Source organism: Hippocampus guttulatus, chromosome 15 (assembly GCF_054856545.1).
Source record: "Hippocampus guttulatus isolate MCC_2025c chromosome 15, RoL_Hgut_1.0, whole genome shotgun sequence".
NCBI lineage: Eukaryota > Metazoa > Chordata > Actinopteri > Syngnathiformes > Syngnathidae > Hippocampus > Hippocampus guttulatus.
Genome location: NC_141275.1, coordinates 11,019,804 through 11,039,466, shown reverse-complemented (window position 1 = coordinate 11,039,466; position 19,663 = coordinate 11,019,804). Strand labels below are relative to the sequence as shown.

General features: G+C 42.9%; 1 protein-coding gene across 4 annotated transcripts; it reads left to right on the top strand.

Annotated features, from left to right (window-relative positions):
- The first annotated feature begins 1,617 nt into the window (after positions 1-1,617).
- dpysl3 (dihydropyrimidinase like 3) lies at positions 1,618-19,615 on the top strand. 4 transcript variants are annotated; one of them, XM_086130865.1, is made up of 14 exons: positions 1,618-1,912; positions 8,857-8,945; positions 9,589-9,773; positions 10,435-10,599; positions 10,825-10,886; positions 11,212-11,292; positions 11,731-11,799; positions 12,204-12,324; positions 12,382-12,538; positions 13,853-13,994; positions 14,703-14,873; positions 16,047-16,226; positions 16,398-16,551; positions 17,783-19,615. In XM_086130865.1, the coding sequence occupies exons 1-14, from the start codon at positions 1,625-1,627 to the stop codon at positions 17,875-17,877; spliced, it is 1,959 nt and encodes a 652-aa protein (XP_085986991.1). In that variant the 5' UTR covers positions 1,618-1,624; the 3' UTR covers positions 17,878-19,615. The 4 variants fall into 4 exon arrangements, with proteins under 4 accessions (XP_085986991.1, XP_085986990.1, XP_085986993.1 ...); XM_086130864.1 differs by having other exon boundaries at positions 16,398-16,569; XM_086130867.1 differs by lacking the exon at positions 1,618-1,912 and adding an exon at positions 3,711-3,931.
- Positions 19,616-19,663: the final 48 nt, after the last annotated feature.

The window sequence follows — 19,663 nt, the reverse complement described above, 5'->3', positions numbered from 1 at the left end:
ATACAACAAGAATAAAGCAGCTGCACATTTAACTGCCCGTCTGTGTTGTGCGTATATGTCTATATCTATACATATAGATATAGATAAATATAATTCAGTGGCGGGCCGTGCATTTCAACCTTCGGCCTTCAGTAACGTCACATACATTAACACAATATAGGCTCGTCAGGCAGCACTTAATTTCAGGAGCATTTAAAACCATCAAGTATGCGTTCACAATTAAGAGCAGGAAACTAAATTTACAGATATTGTCAAAAATAAAACGATTTAAAAAATACTAAATAAAATGCCACCCAAATTACGCGGTGTGATCATAAACATGTCTGTCCAATAAATTGCGCAATGTCGCAGTTTCATACAAGACACCAACCACACAATAACAAAACAAACTATTCTTTGAAAATAAAATTAACAGATCATTTGCATTTTGAGAATAGGCTATACAACAGCAAATAACTGAAAATGTTGAGCAGCTGAGATTGAACAAATTTTAGTGCACGGAGCTGACTACAATGCGCCATTATAAATTGCAGGTGAGCTGATTTATTTGATACATTTTTGTATCTTTGTCATTTTATTTCGTTACCATTAATACTAATAAAATAAAATAAGAAGAAATGTAAAATAAAATTCATTTACTCACCAATGTAGTGCCTGTTCACTGAGCTGCAGATCTACGCGGGTGTCCCCAAACGTTTTTAAACGCACCGTAGCTTGTAAGTGCCCAGCCGTGCTCTGATGTTTCCTTGCTGCCTTGGTAAAACAACTTAAATCCAGTGGAAGGTCCGTCTTGAAAATTGTGTGGAGAGTAGTCCTGCAACCAGATCAACGTCTTCTCCCCCGGCCATTTTGGGTCAAAATTCAGCAACAGCTCCCTCTAGCAGGCGCTAATCCAATCACCGAACGCGCACGTCCAGCTGGCCCTAGTACGCAGACTCGTGATCTGATTGGCTATTGCAAGCTGACTGTGCCCGTTCATTTACAGCGCACAGGGGCCTGCTCTGTTTAATCTGAAGGCCCCGAGCAAATTTAGTTTAACTGGCAACACAAGCTATCTGAAATATGATTGGATAAAAACTCTACCATAATAAATAAGTTATTTATCGAGTGGCTTTCAATGTTATTTAAAATAACATTGAAAGCCACTCGACTAAGTGGAAATAATATGACGTAAAGAATACGGAGAATAATTTTGTTTACATATTTATGAAAATAAAATAACATAAATTAGATTTATGTTATTCTCAGAAAAGTAAATTTAAGTAAATTTATTTATTAATTTAAGTAAATTTATTAAATTTAAAAAAATTACTTTTCTGTTTAGGCCAGCAGAGAAGGCCTTGCTGGCCCTGATGGAACGCCACTGATATAATTTCGAAAGATACGCTTAATTTGAAATAGGCCACTGTCAATAATGAGGTACTTCATCAGTTGCTTTACTAGTGTTTAAAAAGGTATGGTGATTCATACAAACAGAAAACGCATTGTAATATTCTTTACTCCTGACTGCACACACACACACGCACACACACATACACACGCACGCACGCACGCACGCACACACTTTCTCTGCCCCCAGTTTCACCCTCCTCCTCCTCATGTGTCACCAGTGGAGGCTTCCAGCATGGCAGAGCACAAGGGCAAGGCAAGAGACGACTTGACCGTGTATCAGGCCCGACCCGCTTCCACAGAACAGGGGGTTCGACAAAAGTACGGCGGCTTGTTCTGCAGCGTGCGTGATGCCTTCGACAGTAAGACAATAGACTTCGATGCCCTCAGCGTGGGCCAGAAGAGGGGCCTCCGGGCATCCAGCAGCCCATATCCAACAAGTCCGGATGATGTCGGCTCTAGTTCTGAGGGGATGAGATCCAGCAAAGGGTCTGGATCCCTTCTGAACTGGCAGGATGAGAAGGTGAGCAGCTTGAATTCATGACAGAACCTTGTCACCACTGACTTTGTATGCTTTGCAGTATTGGGTAATATGTCAAGGTGATCGCTATTGGACATTTATGCATTATTTCTTAAGTACTCTATGAATAGTCTTTTTAGTCTTTATTTTGTTAAGATTGACCACAAATCTTTCTTATACATAAACACTTTTCCCAATTGGACATTCTTCAATGGATGACATGTGCAACATTGTTAGCATTACGTTGTGTAAGTGTACTTAATGTTGTGGCTCGTGGTAGATCCTGTTCATAAAGTCGATCTTTTGTATTGTTTATCATTACCTTACACTCAGTGTATGGCGAATACATGTTGTATTTGAATGTGTTGTGGTTTTGGGAAAAATCACATTTCTAAATTGCAGGTGAAAAAGTTTGTGAAAACCGAACCTGGAAGGGAACACTCGCCTTCGTGTGGCTGCTAGCTGAATAGCAATACTGCAACCAAGTGGTGACTCAGCAGCAGATAGATACAGTCTGCACGTGTTGACAGATAATGACAGGACAAGTTGGCTTCATGGTGGATAAAAGTGGACTTAACAGTGATGCACAAAACATAACGTTGCTAAGTACAGCACTTTCACCTCCTGTGACAAATGCCAGTCGTCAGCCATTGTTAACATTTACTGACTGCTGTAATGTATGTTACATCATAGTGAGGACAAAGCAGAGCTGCAAAATTGAAAAGCACAAAAAAATGCTGAGGATGGTGAAGTGCCACCTTGTAATGTCAGTGATGTGTCACTGACTCTGAAGTTAAGAGCGTCTGAATGTTAGTGTGTATGAATGAAGTGTGTATTTGTGTGAGCGTGAGTGCGTGTTGAGAGAAAATGTGTGGGTGTGTCATGTGCTGGAGAGGCTCTGTGACAGCTGCTCCATCATTCCACCCCTCCTTTGTTTGAAAACATAAAAAAGACAGTTGAAAAAATTAATTAGTAAAACACAATGATTCTGCTGCATTTTGTCACATTTTGTCATCTATTATGAGATGTACAGTATGTACATATATAGATAATATATAGGTACTCCAGTTTTTGACTAAAGTAATTTGCAGCATTTGTGTTGAACTTAAAATCCATTTGTAATTGCTTAATGTATGAATTCATGCACACTCTCAAAAATAGGGGTCCCTCAGGGCACAATCCACACTCCCCTAAAGGTCTAATTTTTATTTAGATTCCAAAGTAACAGTTTACAGGGCCAGAAACGTCCATAGAAATGGAAAAAACAATCTTCACCATCTCAATAATTAGTCATTCAACTTTTAAATCAACAAGGATGTACATTTGTGTGTATCAGCGCTTTACATTGATTTTTGCATAGTGAATGTACATTAACGTTCGTAAGAACGATAATGACTTCCATTTTGCAAACGTAGACCTCCTCAAATTAGTAAAGCTTTTTAATAATTAATAGATGTCTTTGATGGATGGATGATACATGGACAGATAGATGATGAGATTTATGATAGGTGGATAGGTGAATAGATGGAAAGAGCGATGGTTAAATCATGTAGATGCGAAGATGAAAGATAGAAATATGACTGGATAGATATGATAAATAGTCTCAAAATGTCATATTCTCATAATACTGCTACATATTGTTTTTCTCCATTCAATTTGAGTGGCGACTGAATGTAAGCGTTGAGATTTGAAGGGCTATCTAGCGTCCTCTAGCAGTAACTTTATGCCACTGCAACTTTCCAATTGAGGGCGGGGCCGGCGTTTTCAGTCCGCTCTTTGGACCATTGACGCTCCTGTAACACTTTGCGAGCCTGGGCGCGAGTGTGTGTGTGAGTGTGTGAGTGCGAGCATCGGGCTTCACTGTCATTCCCGGAACATTCCACAAACAGCATCCGTCCAAGAGTGAATAATCATCTTCTTTTTACACCCCGTGTTGTGTTCATTGGTTTAAAAAAAACAAAAGAAGAAAAGGAAAAAAGAAGAATGTCTTATCAAGGCAAAAAGAACATCCCGAAGATCACGGTGAGTAGTTCATGACGCTCCAGGGAATGTGGGAACTTTGATGGCGGGTATAAATCACCGCATTAGCGTTGGCTGCTGCAGCCGTAAATCTCTACACCTTGCAGCAGCGCTACTGTTCAAACAATGTCATTATTATGCACACGATTATTTCACTCAGACCCTTATGCTGCAGTGATGACATTTTCCTGGGCATGCACGAGGCGTTTTCTTAAAGGTGTCCTGTCTCCTGTGTCTTTGTTGAGGGACTCGCCCATGAAATCACTAAACATTTACTTCATGGTTTTCCCTCTGAAGTATAATTTCGTTATTAATTTGTTTTCATGTAACCCGCAGACATCTTTGGTTTGTTTGGCATTTTACAGGTTTATTGAGGGTGCGTTTTTGTGTGATCGCCCCCCCATACCTCCACCCCCGTCATGTTATCCTATTATATCTTCTAACTCCAAATCCTAATCAGTTGCCGTTTTAAGAGGTTTTTCAAATGATCAAACATAATTCCAATGGGGATTTTAAGATTTCCAGAATGGCCGTTGATGGTGAAAGCTTGTGTGGTGCAGAGGAGAGAGTGAAAGGCAGGGAAGGTGGGAGGCGGATGGTGAGGAGAGGGTGGTGGTGGGTGGTTGGGGGTTGGGGGGTGGGGGCACACGCCCATTTTGGGATGATGTGGGATAAAGCAGCATCGGGGAAGGAGTGTCTCGAATTGTGAATTTCTAGAAGGCGAGCGATTGTGTCACAGCATGCACGGCCGAGGTTGAATGGAGGCCAGTTCAGACAGCTGCGCCTCTGGTTTGTCTTCCAGATTCAGACCTCTCCTTTGTGTATGCGTATGTGAGAATGTCATGCTGGCCGGTTTTCATTGCTGCGACGATGTGCAGTGTTGCTAAGGCTTTGTTTTTGTGTTCGGTGGCTTGAGCCTCAGAATGATTTCTAATCAAATGGGGAACATAAATTCAATCCAGCAAGAATCACCGTTTTCTTTTCTCCATGTGTCCTTATCTGGCCTGTTTTTGTGAAATTGTTTCACCTTGATCATGCAAAAATACCCACGTCCACTGACAACGGGCTCATAGCCATGTCTCATACAAAAAAAAAAAAAACTATTTTGGGACCGTCAGCATCAAAACAACAATGTTGAATTGAGGGGAGGAGCTTCATTTAGTTACGCCATAGCCTTGTCTAATAGATAAAATTGCTTTTTTGTCATTCCTTTTCATGTATTCTGCTACCATCCGTTTTGCTGCTGTAAAACTGGAATGGAACCCCCCCCCCCCCCTTATTCTATACTGTTCTATTCCAGCTGTTTCCTCACATTAGCCTGTCACACAAAGCGGCTGTCACATTTCTAGGTGTGGTTCTTCCTCTCTCCCGTGCTCCCTTCACAGTCCCCTCAGCATTCCTCTATCAACCGGTAGCCCGCCGACCTTTTGCGCTAACCCCGACCCTTCCCGCTCTGCCGTCTCCGATTGGGAATAACCACCCGAAAAAAATCCCAGCCAGGAAATTAAACCCGAGCTCCGGCTCATGCCATCAGCACGCACGCTGCCACAAAGTGGGATTGTGTGCAAACAAAACAGAGCGTGGCCTGCCCAGATGTGACTCACCATAGCAACCGGTGTGCATTCAAGATGCCTCCAAAACACACTCCCCTTCAGTGTTGCTGCATTTCTATTAGCGGACTTCACTAACTTGCAATTAATTCCAATGTATCTGAATTCTCGGCTGTGAACAAAATGCAGCCTTTATGGTAAATATTTTGTTCTCATAGCAACTAGGGGAAAACAGAAGCGTGGATGCAGACTTCCCATTGGATCCCAGTTGCTCTCCCAGCCCATACAAAGCCACCCACCCTAATGCGGGCTCCTATTAACATCCTGTCCAACGAGGGAGTTGACCTGTATTATTTCCAATTATGAGCACTAACAAGGGCCTGAAATTCTCTCCAGTCTCGGGACATTGGAAAATAGCACAAGAACAGCATCCTCTCATCCGTTTTTTCTTTTTTTGTAGCTGGCAACCAAATGGCAGTTTCCTGTGGAGAGAGACGTGTGCTATTTTGGGAACTTTTTTTTTTTTTTTTTTTTTGACGACCAAAGAATTGTTATTTTTTTGTCAGCTGCACTTTGTACTTAACTTCTACTTATCTGTCTGGAATTATTATCCAGAAGGGCAGAATTGGGTCTATTTTTGTCACAGTCTTGCGGGTAGCTGCAAACATTTATCCGTTTTCTGTACCGTGATCGCCATTACGGTTGTGGGCGTGCTGGAGCCTTTCCCAGCTGACTTTGGGCCAAAGGCAGGGTGCACAGCTGGTGCAAAAGTAATTACATCACTAACTACTGACCTGGCATGCGTACTACAACGTTTCTGAAAGGTGAGATTCGCTTTTAAAATGCCAAAGAAACAGCTTCCTGTTTATATTTGGTCACTGTCATGTAAAACAACTTAAAAGGCAGCTGATGGCCTTGCGTGATGTTCGTGCTAATCCTCCCGAAATGCTTCGGTTTTGTTGCCTGCTGATCAAATCTGTGACAACGAAGAAGAAAAAAATAAATCCTCAACACAGAGAGGGGACGTGGGACAGTCATTCCTAACATGGGAGTACATTTCACCATTTATGTCCTATAAATCTTTCCAAAAAATGAGTACATGTGAATAGACTTTCCATCATTCATCATTTACGCAGGTCAACTAAATGTTTTTTTAGTTAAGTGGCATTTGCGACAAACCTTGAACGAAGCACTAAAAGCTCATATTAACATTCTATGTGAGTGATGTATTTCATTACAGCTATAACAACAATGTCTATATTATCGGATTGGGATTTATGATTTTTTTTTTCTCACTCGTAAAAGAGGATGCAGTCACTGGGAGTGGCAAAGTAGGACGTGACCCCGGAAGGTCGGAGCAGATCAGGATCAAAGACATCACGCCAGACGAATGTTCGCCGTTCCTATTCGACTCCCTCTTTTCTTCATACATGCAATTCGTCTTTCACTCACTTTGGGCCGCGACTTTTAAACGGGAGTTAGCATCCTGTCATGAGTACGGCTGCCAAATGGCCTTTAAAGATTTTGCCTCAGCACAAGTCTAAAAGTCAAGAGAGCTAGACCTCGATTGAAAAATCCAAAGAGGATTATTCAGTCTGAGACTGGATCTTATTACTTATTGACAAATACTTTTTTGGGTCATGGAGTCATGCGGGAAAAAAAAAGGCTAAACTGATCGGAGGGTTTATGACCTCAACTACTAAAATGTCGTGCGATGAACTCAAATTCATGAATGGTATTTGGTCAAGAATTTTCAATATCAATTGCAAACATGGCAAGTTATCTGGCATTGTTCAAAAAATATGTCGTCATATTTCAGGGTTAAGATGGACGCGAATATGTGCTCGGTGCTCTTCATCAAAATAAAGCTTCACATTTGACAGTGGTGGAGCGTCTATCAATCAATTGCAAAGAAGGATCGGGAACTTCAAATCAAATCCATCAAAAGTAATAAACAAATAAATAATGGGACGTGTTGTTCCTGTTGTACATAAAAATATTACATGCTTGGTATGTTTCAGTTGTATTATGAATAAAAATGTCATTTTGTATGTCACGTAGTCCAGTATTGTAGTACTGTTTTGGGTGGTCATCGTTTTTGGCAGCCCTGTGGTTTAATCAATCGATACAGGCAATTCTGAGCATTTTTAGGGTTGGGTTTTGGGTTTTGTTCACTATTTGCAGTGAATAGGGACTCAAAGAAACCGCAAACTTTGTCGGCGCTATCCTGGCCACAAACATTTTGCTTTCCGGGACATCAAATCTTGAAAAATAAATGCATTGTCAGTATGTGGTGCAGGGTGGTAGACTTGAGTGATGGTTGTAGCGCGGAGGGAGGAGATGGTGTGTGGTGCGAAATGAGCGACAGTTTTAGGGCAGCACTGATGTGTAAGCGTGTTGCGTTCCAGCTATGACCGAGTGCTCCAATCTAATAATGTAATGCTTGCAAGGTGTGGTCGCCTGCAAAGGCTCTCGGAGCTCTCTTTTACACTCACCATCACTTTCGCACACAAAGACTCAGCAGATTGATTGTAGGTCTTGGAATACAAACAAGAGTCTACATTTTTTTCCCCCTCTATCCTGGGAGGGACCAACTACAGCGCTTCAACAATTGAATCAACTAACTTTCAATCGACCGGGGCCCGACCAAATTACAACATAGGACATTCAGACATTCCCTGACCGATTTTTCCGATATTTCCCTGACAAATATTCTGGCTGTCATGTAACCATGATGCAACCAATATTTGTTTATAATTAATTTCACCATCCTCTGATTTGATCAAAGAGTCCCCAATCCGCAAGCATGCTCAATGATGCAATCAGTCATTAGCCAGTATTAACCAAGTCGCAATACTGTGTGTGAAATTTACAGCTCTGTCAGAATATCCGGAAACATAATTTACGATTGTTTACATTTTTCATCACACCACCGAGCAAAAGCTGCTTCAAATAAATACCGGCGCATTACATTTTCTAAGCTGTGGTTGACTTGTTTATTATGACGCTCGAATTTCATTCCCTCGGTAACAACCGCCATCGGTTCTCTCCAACAAAAGGAAGCGCCAGTCCCCCTCGCTAGCCGCCCTCCCTCCCTGCGGTGAACCCGTTGCCACAGCAACTGCACGCCGGAGTCTGTCCACAACACGGCGGCAGAAGCAGACTTTGATTTATCTGACTGTGTGGCGTCATGGCAACGCTCAAATCGGGCTACATGACGTGATGCAAAGTTATATGCTGGCATATTCTTTTTTGCTTGTCCCCAATGTGATCTCACTATAGGTGACCTGGATTCCTTTTACAGCTGCATCTCTTCAGCATATATGAAGCGCACATTTCCTTATCCCATTGTTTTTTGTTTTTTTTCCCTCCCCGCAGAGCGACCGACTCCTGATCAAAGGCGGCCGGATTGTCAATGACGACCAGTCCTTCCATGCAGACATCTACATGGAGGATGGCCTCATCAAGTGAGACCGCCCCTCTTTATCCCTCCCTTTGACTTTCATCCCTCAGCCTCTGCAGCTCTTAAACGTGTGCAAATCCTTTACTAAGATATTCCAGGGCGAATTCAATTCAAGAGGGGGGGGGGGTGAGTGAAGAGCCCCATGTGTTAGATCTTTGGAAAGTGGGGGGAACGCAAGAGAATATTTCAGGCTTGAGTCAAGGAAAAAGTTGATTCACTTGTACAGTATTCTCACCGTTCAAGACTTTTGATGTGTAACTCGGCCTTCATCTTTTCAACTATAGTCGTTCTCTCGATAACGTCAACCTTTATCCCATTCGGTCGTAATTTTGGCCTTTTGTTTCACTCCTTGTTCTTATTCCCCCACTGAGGGAGGCTCTCACAGGAAGCCCTCTGTTGCATAATAAACAACCAAATGAGTGCTTGGCTATTGAGCTGCTGGCAAACTCTCACAGGCACCGCACACACAATGCTATAGTCCTCCGAACCCGAACTGGTTAGCACTTCGTGACGCTAACTTGTTAACATCTCCATATCCTAGCTTTTACATCAGCTAATGTAACCGATTCTGGTCAACACCTGCTCATGTGTTAACACTTCCCACTCCTCACCCTAAACAACGGTTAACACCCGCTCATCGTCTACAGGCAGATCGGCGACAACCTGATCGTGCCCGGCGGGGTGAAGACCATCGAAGCCAACGGCAAAATGGTGATCCCCGGTGGCATTGACATTCACACCCACCTCCAGATGCCGTACCTTGGGACCACCACCGTGGACGACTTTGCTCAGGGGTCCAAGGCAGCTCTTGCCGGGGGCACGACCATGATCGGTAAAAATGGGACTCTCGGTTATACTCAGAGTTAAAAAGTACAGATAGGCAAAAAGAGTGTCCTAAGGGCAACTGTCCAAGGCAAGTCTATACAAAGGGTTTAGTAGGGGTGGGGGAGTCGGATAACAAACTGTGTGTGTCTGCTTGCAAAAACACGTCTACTGTGTGTCCGTCACAAGCAACAGCTGTGATGAGATAGTCGCGTCGTATTCATTCCATGAACTTCGATGAAAGTTGGCAGAGACATGAGACGCACAGACATGCCCCCTGTTAACCGCTGTTCAACGCAGCCCATTCATTTGTGGCAGATTATATTTCAGACAGCCCGGAGAGTAAGTGCAAACGTTGACTCTCTGGGTGGGTAATGCGAACAGTTTTTCTTTTCCCCATGACAGAAGATGTCATTGTGAATATATATACAGGTATATATATATATATATATATATATATATATATAGCCACCGATGGCACTGTGTTACGACGACACGCTCACGCTGTGACAAAACAAAATGTGACACGTGCCAATGATTGATCGCCACGGGTAGATCACGGTCGAAATGCACACTGACAGCTGATCCTGCAAAATGTGTGCCACCGGCACACATATCTTGGTTTAACCCCCGTGGTGACTATGCCGTGCCTCCACTGTGCCCCCATACAGTGGATCATGTGATCCCAGAGGCGGGCAGCAGCCTGCTGGAGGCCTATGACCAGTGGAGGCAGTGGGCTGACGAGAAGGCATGCTGCGACTACTCTCTCCATGTGGACATCACCCACTGGAACGACAGCGTCAAGCAGGAGGTGGACAACTTGATGAAGGACAAAGGTATCATGGGAGACTTCATCGACGGGTACCCTTAGAAAGGGATTAGCATTTAAAAAGTTCCCCCAAACTGCAAAGCACATAGTTTTTGTCCTCAAAATTTAGATCAAATTCAAAACTGAATCAATGCCGCACCGTTCCGTCCGCTATATACCATCTGATCCGACTTACAGCTACACAAGATGCTACATCCTTCTTTGTTTCTGTCTCTACTTTTCATTTTTACAGGAGTAAACTCCTTCCAGGTGTACATGGCTTACAAGGACTACTACCAGATGAGCAACAGCGAGGTTCGTAGCGCACATTATAAGATCAGGAGTGTGTGTGTGTGTGTGTGTGTGTGTGTGTGTGTGTGTGTGTGTGTGTGTGTGTGTGTGTGTGTGTGTGTGTGTGTGTGAAGGCGAACTGTCGGTTTCCCGTTTCCAACAAGTGTCATGCATCTGGCTTGAGAACTGTCAGTCACAATTACTTAAAGCGCACGAGATATTTTGGGACATCACGCGCAATGATTGCAGCGTGTTCGGCCTCGGATCAAGGGCAGAATGTGATTTACGATCAGGCAACATTTTGTGATTGTGATTTGTTGTTTTGTGTCTTTCTTTCCTGTGGCTGTAGCTCTATGAGGTGTTTACCTTCTTGGCGGAAAGGGGGGGCATTGCTCAGGTCCATGCGGAAAATGGAGAGATCATTGCAGAGGTATAAGGAAATAACTATAAACGTGTGTTCTTCTAAGCATGTTCTCATGGCTTTAATTATCTTTAAAAGAGTGTCCAACTCGGATAATCTGCTATTTTCTTTCAACCCACCCCCCCCCCCCCCAAAAAAAATCAGCTTTGATTTGATAAACCACCACAGCTGTAGAAAAACAACCAAATAGAGACCCAAGGCGTAACTTTTGAGGTGTCAATCACTCGCAAGCACACTCCTGCGGTCCCTCAGAAACAAACAAACAAAACAGTGCGAAAACATTTAGAGTTGTGGTAACACTACATTATAAATAATCCCCTTTTTCTTATTTGAAAATTACAAACATCTCTTCAACTTAAGACAGTGAAGAATGTTAAACAGGAAAAAAAATGGTGAATGATGCACACATCAGCACATCAGCTCCACAAACATGTGTCGGTCCAACAGGAGCAGGCCCGTATGCTGCAGATGGGAATCACTGGACCGGAGGGGCACGTGCTGAGTCGGCCAGAAGAGGTTGGAACACATCAAAAAAGATAACTAGAGTACTACAAATCCATGTGTTGGCATTTATAACCTGAAAACATGATAAGCTATCCTCTGGAGCAACCGCTGTCCCTGAAAAGGTTAATCGTGGACATCTGCATCTCGGTTCTGATGTTTGAGGTTCAAATCTCCAAATGCTGTGAATGTGAGTACGAATGGTAGATTGTCTGTCGGGGCAAATGCGATGGAAGTGATTGTAACTGAACCGCTACCGTTTCTGGCCTGAACGTTCAACGCTCACACTTTTGGTTGGAAAGTATTTATTGAAAACAGCCCCAAACGATATATGCTGTGCCAGCATTTATGAGAGAAACCGTGAAAACCATATTCAACTGTGTTTTTCATTTTTTTTTTTTGCGGGGGACTTCCGTTAGCTGGAGGCGGAGGCCGTGTTTCGAGCCATCACCATCGCCAGCCAAACCAACTGTCCCCTCTATGTGACCCGCGTCATGAGCAAGAGTGCCGCCGACATCATCTCGCAGGCCCGCAAAAAAGGTAAAGCTGCTCCTCGCCGATTTGGTTTGTGTTTTCTAAACAAGAGTTGCTGCTTAGGAAACGTCGTGTTTGGTGAGCCAATCACGGCCAGCCTGGGCACGGACGGTACGCATTACTGGAGCAAGAACTGGGCCAAGGCGGCTTCTTTTGTAACATCGCCACCTCTCAGTCCTGACCCCACTACTCCAGACTACCTAAACACGCTTCTGTCCAGGTACGGCTTTCGAAACACTTCTGCATATATTTCTGCAATGACAATTTTTCAAAAGATGGCACGTGCCTGTTCAGGCAATCAATTGTGTGCTCTCCGACAACAACGAGGCGGCCGACGTCGAACAATGACTGACATTATTGTAGACCAAGCAGATCGCAATCACAAATCATAATGTATGGGACACAAATTATGACATACGATGATAGGACTGTACCATTTTTTTTAAAATTCTGAGGCCAGGGTAGAGGCTTCCATCGTGGGTGAAATTGTAAATTTGTTTGCTCAGTCATCTGAGTTAACACACTACATTTAGGTTCGGAAAAATGACATATTTAGCGGAATGGGATTGCGCCATTTGCAATTTGGGGCGGGGTGGAACGCTTCTATCGGGATTGAAATAACAGCAAATTCCTGGAACAAAAGAGATTTGTTACAGTTGTCTGTTAGCAGTCGACTTTCTGGTTTATGACGTATGATGCCAGTAACAGATAGATGGGGCTCTACTATATTTCATTTTGGGGAGAGCAAATATAAACAGATGTTTGAAAAAAATGCTAGTTCTCGTTTTTTTTTTTTTTGTGACAAGGCTACTTTCTGGTTCCTGTCGCGTGAGGGACTTTAAAGTTGATGACCATCGCTCAAACTGCAAAACAAACGAACAAACTCCCCTTGTAAAAGTAAAAAAAAGTTGTTACTATGTGTTTCTTGGCAAAGGACACTGGGATAAAACCAGGATGAAGCAAACAGGACTATACCATTTGCATTTTCATGAGGGGTAGCGCTTTCATCGTGACTCGAAGAATGATAAGAGAAAATAAATTCCTCCATCACAAGTGTAAACAATCAGATTTTTATTTGTGAGTTTTGATTGTTGGCCATCACGATACGTTCTAAGTTTCGAAGAATGAATGAATGAACATTAGGAACCGAATGCCATTTGCATGAGTGGAAATGGGTTGTGCAACAAACACGGATGAAAACAATGCCTCTCGGCCTCGTTGTGCTTTCATGCTTAAATAAAACCTCATTGAAATTTTAATTGAGTGCAAAATAGCCATAACTCATACGTGCTCGCGTGCGGGCTTCAATTGCTTGCGCGAGTAGCCTCCTGACATCATGCTAGGATTGAGTTATTTTCGATAGTTATACAACAGACCACCTCGCAAGTGAGTTAGCCTGTCATGTGGAAACAGGAAATGGTTTCAGCTCAAAAACAGCCTTTGCTCTCTGCTTTTTTTGTGGGTGGGAATGTCACTTGCGTATTGCAGACACATAGTGCGGTTGTGTCACAGTGTGTGTTTGTGTGTCCTCCAGTGGAGACCTGAGTGTGAGCGGCAGCGCTCATTGTACGTTCAGCGTGGCTCAAAAGGCCATCGGAAAGGACGACTTCACTCAGATCCCGGAGGGGGTCAACGGGGTGGAGGAGAGGATGACCCTCATTTGGGACAAAGCTGTGGTCAGACACCCTCACATCTTTACTTTTGTATCTTCCGCGGTTTTTGGGGATTATTATGGACGCCGTCATTTAAGGATGGGCAAACGTTTGTGTTCTTGGGCCATGACATGTGAAGGAGACAAGTGTACTCAAATGTTTTAACACACACCAAAAAAAAAGGCAGAAAAAAACCCCCATCAGCAATTAATTAATTGAGTCCAAAAATAATAAAATAAAGCAGCACAGATGAAACACCAACGTTTTAGCCTATGGAGGAAAACATGGCAACAAATGCTACATAACAGATGACGACGACAACAACAAACTGACGCAGGCCGAAGAAAGTTGGAAACTAAATACTCACCCAATTGACGAGACAACGAGGCACACCTGGTACAAGACATGGATGGCAGCTGGGTGCTGATTGTTTTACCCAAGGAATAGGGCTGACGAGACCAGGTGTGAACAAAAAAACCTCATGAGTAGACAACACATGAATAAGGGACACCGAAAAACATAACATGAAATTGAATTCGAATCAAAGTCAACAAAAACACAGACTACAAGGTAGAGTAGAATTTCATTTGTACTAAAGCAATCAAATATATTTCAGACATCCCTAGTTCACCTTACTTGAGGAAATAAAAATACAAGAAATACAACAAACGTTTGTGAAATGCACGTCCATCAATTCATCTTTTACCTTTGACTATCCGACATGTATTTTAGACGACAGGCAAGATGGACGAGAACATGTTTGTGGCGGTTACCAGCACCAACGCGGCCAAGATCCTCAACCTGTACCCACGCAAGGGTCGGATCGCCGTGGGCTCCGATGCCGACCTGGTCATCTGGGACACCGACGCCATCCGAACCATCACGGCCAAGAAACATAACTCGGTGCGTAGGGAACCGCCAATCATTTTGAACCTCTCCACCGCGTAAAACTAAATGAAGTAGATGTACGAAAGAGTAAGCAATTCAACATGGAAGTATAATAAAGAGACAACATGTGTTCTTGTGAGTAGCAAAGGCGAGAAAACACATTTTTGACCAGTGTCCAGGGAGCGCTGTGTTCCTCGGAACGGAAATGAGGTCTCAGAGGATCTTCATCTGACTCACAAAGTACATCCATATTCACGGAATCAAAAGAAAAACATTTAGGTAACGATAACAACCATGAAGTGGCGTTTCCAAGCATCAATTACACGACACTGCTTGTATTGTTTTCAACAATAAGCGCTGTAAGTGTTTGCGCACGATCAACAAAAGTGGCTGAGGATAACCAGGCCTTTGGACTTCCAGATAGAACTTGAGAAAACATGGATGGAGAATCCAGTAGATGTGCCAGTAGATTGTTCACATGGGAAATTCCGGTAAATTATATCCAATGCATAACCCCCCCCCCCCCATAAACCTCAACAGGGTCTTGATTGTCGCTGTCACTTAACAAAATATTGCGGTTGTTGTTTCCGTTGAAATGCGTCATGAGAGCTGATTGTCAGATTTTCTCCCTCCTAGACCATACCAAAGCGGTCAAACAAAAGACTCGAGTTTCAGTCAGCAGACGGGGACTCAAACAGCTCACTCTTTGGCATCGCAAATAATCTGCAAATCTCCTAATGTGGATGACATCCTCTTTGGGTTCTTATGTAATGATGTCACATGTTCATTTCCCACAGCCTGACCGTGCTCACGAACACAAAAAGGGAATTCAGAGCGGTTCCCAGCCACGATAAATCAAACCTAATGGATATTTTGACATCTTGCCAAGCAGGAGCGGCTTTGTTTATCATCATGTTAATATCGCATATGCGTCTGCGCACTCACACACACACACGCACACACGCATTTGTCATGACATCACCTTTGGCATTCAGCCACTGGGAGTTCTGCTCTGTTCTGGCGTCAATTTGGAGGCCAGGAAGGAGCACCAGTGGAATGAGGGAGTTGACTACATCGCCGACTCGAAACATGAAAACGAGTCCAGTATTGAAAGTGGGGAAATCCCAATTCAATTTAATCCGTGTTGTTATTTTATCCGTCTTCTCTTGCGCTTCCACTTCATTCCAGGCCGCCGAGTACAACATCTTCGAGGGCATGGAGCTGCGTGGCGCCCCTCAAGTGGTCATCTGTCAGGGGAAGATCATCCTGGAGGACGGAAACCTCCACGTGACCTCGGGCATCGGCCGCTTCATCCCCTGCACGCCGTTCCCCGACTACGCCTACAAACGTGTCAAAGCCAGGAAGCAGGTACAAAAATGTGCTGAAGTTTGGACAATCATTTCCAATTCCATTCCCATCAACTCAATTTTATTTGCACTAAAAGTGTCCAACTAGCTGAATATACCATGCAAAGCTGTTCTGCCTCTTGTTATCTTTCATTATTGGTCCTATCTCAACTTTGTATCTGGTTGTGTGCAGCTGGCCGTCCTGAGGGCAGTGCCCCGGGGAATGTACGACGGCCCCGTGTCGGAATTCTCCATGTCGCGTGGCGGCACCCCGTCCGCCTCGGCGCGCACGTCGCCCACCAAGCAGCCCGTCAGGAACCTGCACCAGTCTGGATTTAGTCTAGCAGGTAACCCTGCGCCATGCGGTGAGCATAACACCCTCACTTCCTTCTTCATATCCACCCCTCATTTACGGAAGCGTGGAGCTGCCAGTGCGGAGTAAAAATATTTTGACCGGACAAATACGTTCAAACGTACATGTAGGCTAAATACTCCAAATGTAGCATTTTCCCCATAATGCCGTGGGGCATCGACGAGCGCATGCCTTGTAGAAAAAAATTGCATAACTCAACGCTGCAGCCATAATCAAACCATAAAATTCTGAATCAACAATGTTTGCTTATTCAATTTTCAGATGCATTGGTATTGGTTTAATTGAGACATGTTTGGGTTTTTTCCCATCATGCCTCTGACAACAAAGAGGCATGCACATGCGGAATTCAATAGCCCGTGACATTATGGGGGTACGTAAATCATGCACTGCACACATAAAAAAAACATAAAATTACAAATGAACAATGTTTACGTATTTAATTTGTGAACGTCCTGGTATAATGTAGGACAAATGCTAAACAAACAGCTTTGTTGACTCGCGCAAATCAATACCTCGTAGCGTTATGGGAAAATGCTACGGTTGTAGCATTTAGCCTCCAAGCATGTTCAAACTATGTTCGAATGTACTCGCGAGTACATATTTAAATACATGATCTGAAGTACGTTGAATTTATTTACCAATCGAAATATTTTTACTCCGCACCGGCAGCTTCAAGCTTCCGTACTCATGAAAGCCGAAGCCGAGTCTAAATTATTCTTCGCCAACATGTGTTCCACGTGCACCCATGAGTGCGCTGGAGTATTTTTTTTTTCCTTGTAATGACATTTTTTTCCCCCTACAGCTCTTTGAGCTAAATTTCATTGTGCATGTGTACCTAATCTTTTATATACTCAACATAGAGTAGAATCATGCAGAATGGGGCTCAGTCTCTGGTGGTGCTACCTGTCTTAACAAGCATAATTGAGCATCTCAGGGTAAAATAAATAAAAAGATGATCTCCTTAGGGAAGGAATTTCATGGCGGGCTGCACGCGGGCCTTATTCACCAGACTGGGTGTGTTCTTCGTTTACATAGTTGCACACACCACTACAAAAATACAACATGACACAAATTGCTACGTGAATGCTTCTACGATAATGTCAATCGACATCAACATGTTTTGAGACAACTTCTGTACAGTACAGTGTCCAGTGACTTCTTTGAAGAGAAACCTCCTTACTCGGACTTCCTCTCTGTGCATCCAGGCCCCCCTACTCCTGATGACGCCCCCATCAGGCCTGCCGGTCGTCGTGCAATGGTGCCCCCTGGTGGCCGTTCCAACATCACCTCCCTCAGTTAAAACCCCTCACCTCCCTCCCTCGCCCGTCCAAGGAGGACTTCATGTGTGCCTCCAGAGCCAGAGTGTGTGTTCATGTGTGTGAGCGTGGGTAGAGCTGACTCGAACGACCATGAGTCATTAAAAACTAAAAAAAAAAAACGCTGACTATACTGTACATGCCTTACCTGCCGCTATGCTAGAATTTGGTTGCTCAAATGGAAACAAAATTGGGGATTTGGGCAACGACAAAGAATTTCAATGAGTCGTTTTTCATTTGATTTTATTTTGAAATGATAAAACAACCAAAGCACAACCAGTCTCAGCCTTTCTTCTCAACAGTTAAATATGCTAGAGATTCTGTACTGGTGCTCTTGGTAGTTGGTGAACTAATTCATCTGTTAAAAATAAAAGTAAACTACCTGGTCTAAAATGACGTATACGTTCATCCTAATTGGCTTTCCATGTATCCATTGTAAATACACTCGACGTCATGTAGCTATGTGAATGATGTTGTGTAGCTTGTTTTTTGAGGGGGGGCCAATGATTAATAAAGGTACTTGTTGATCCGAGATTTATGGGCCACATAAATTCTGGTGACGTGATCCATGATTCTTTTCAATTCATCTCCATGGTGACCCCCCATCCATGTGATGTAATAAAACGATGGGAATTTGTCAAACGTAGCAAAAGGAACACCATGGTATTGTTTAAAAAAAAAGAAGAAGAATTTCTTCGCACTTGTTAATGTTTTACCGGAGGTCACCTTGAAAATGACTTAAGAAAACAATTCTAAGATGTGTATATGTGACCCCATATAGTACAAAAGAAGAAACCCTGTCAACTCTCTGGCTCAACTTTCCTTACCAACATCAACTTCCCAATGGATCATTCTCATGCAACCACGTAAACATTAGCCTCCTAATATTCCACAGAAAATTGAAAGTCAATCGTATCCCGCTGCAGAAGGAGGAAGGACAGAAGAGGAAGAAGATGCTGTTTTTGTTTGACTCTGAGGCAGGAATCTACAACGGAGTACATTAGGGCCACTCTGCAAAGGAAAAAAAAAAGTAGAAATGGAAAAACAAAGTTGTAATTCTATGACCATTTGTTAAAGTCAAAGTGCGTAAAAATAGCTATAAGTTACACAAATCAAGTTGCTCCAAGAAACAAGTTGTATATTTACAACTCCAAAAAGTCAAAACATTAAATGAATAAAAGATACTTTTAGACGGAAAAAAAACTGAATATGTATTACGAGAACAAAGCTGTATTTGTATTCAATTTTTTTGCGTGAAAAATGTGTAATGTTACAAGAACGTTGACATATTGTTACAAGAAAACAAGTATTCTGGGCAAGTCCTAATTTAAAAAAAAAAACATTTTTCATTTTATGAGAACGAATTTTCATGAGAGGAAAATCATACACCACATTGTGTGTCTGCGGTGCATTTAAAGTCACATCCCAAAAGTTGTGTTCCACTCTAGTGTGTTTCAGAAATTAATCAAACACACTCTCGAGTAAAAACAGGTCTTTGGATAGGTTTGCATTTTTTTTCCCCGTAACAAACATTTTCTTTACAGTGTGGCCCTAAAACATCTTGATAGAAATCAGGCAGTTTTTTTTGTATTTATATGAGTTTGTTTTTATCTTTTTCTTTTCTACTGTTGTATCAACCCCGAAAATGGCAGAGTTGAAACAAACAAGACGTGTTGTGGTGGTCTGACTTGATTCTGGAATAAAAATAAGAGTTGCAAATGACTCAAGTGTTTTGTTTTTCTTTGTTTGTCCTTTCACTTTTCCACTAAC

Coding starts and splice junctions, on each gene's coding strand:
- dpysl3 (XM_086130864.1), top strand. CDS start 1,625: ATGGCAGAGCACAAGGGCAAGGCAAGAGACGACTTGACCGTGTATCAG. Junction 10,887..11,211: donor ACCAGATGAGCAACAGCGAG/GTTCGTAGCGCA, acceptor CTGTGGCTGTAG/CTCTATGAGGTGTTTACCTT. Junction 16,570..17,782: donor AGGTAACCCTGCGCCATGCG/GTGAGCATAACA, acceptor CTGTGCATCCAG/GCCCCCCTACTCCTGATGAC.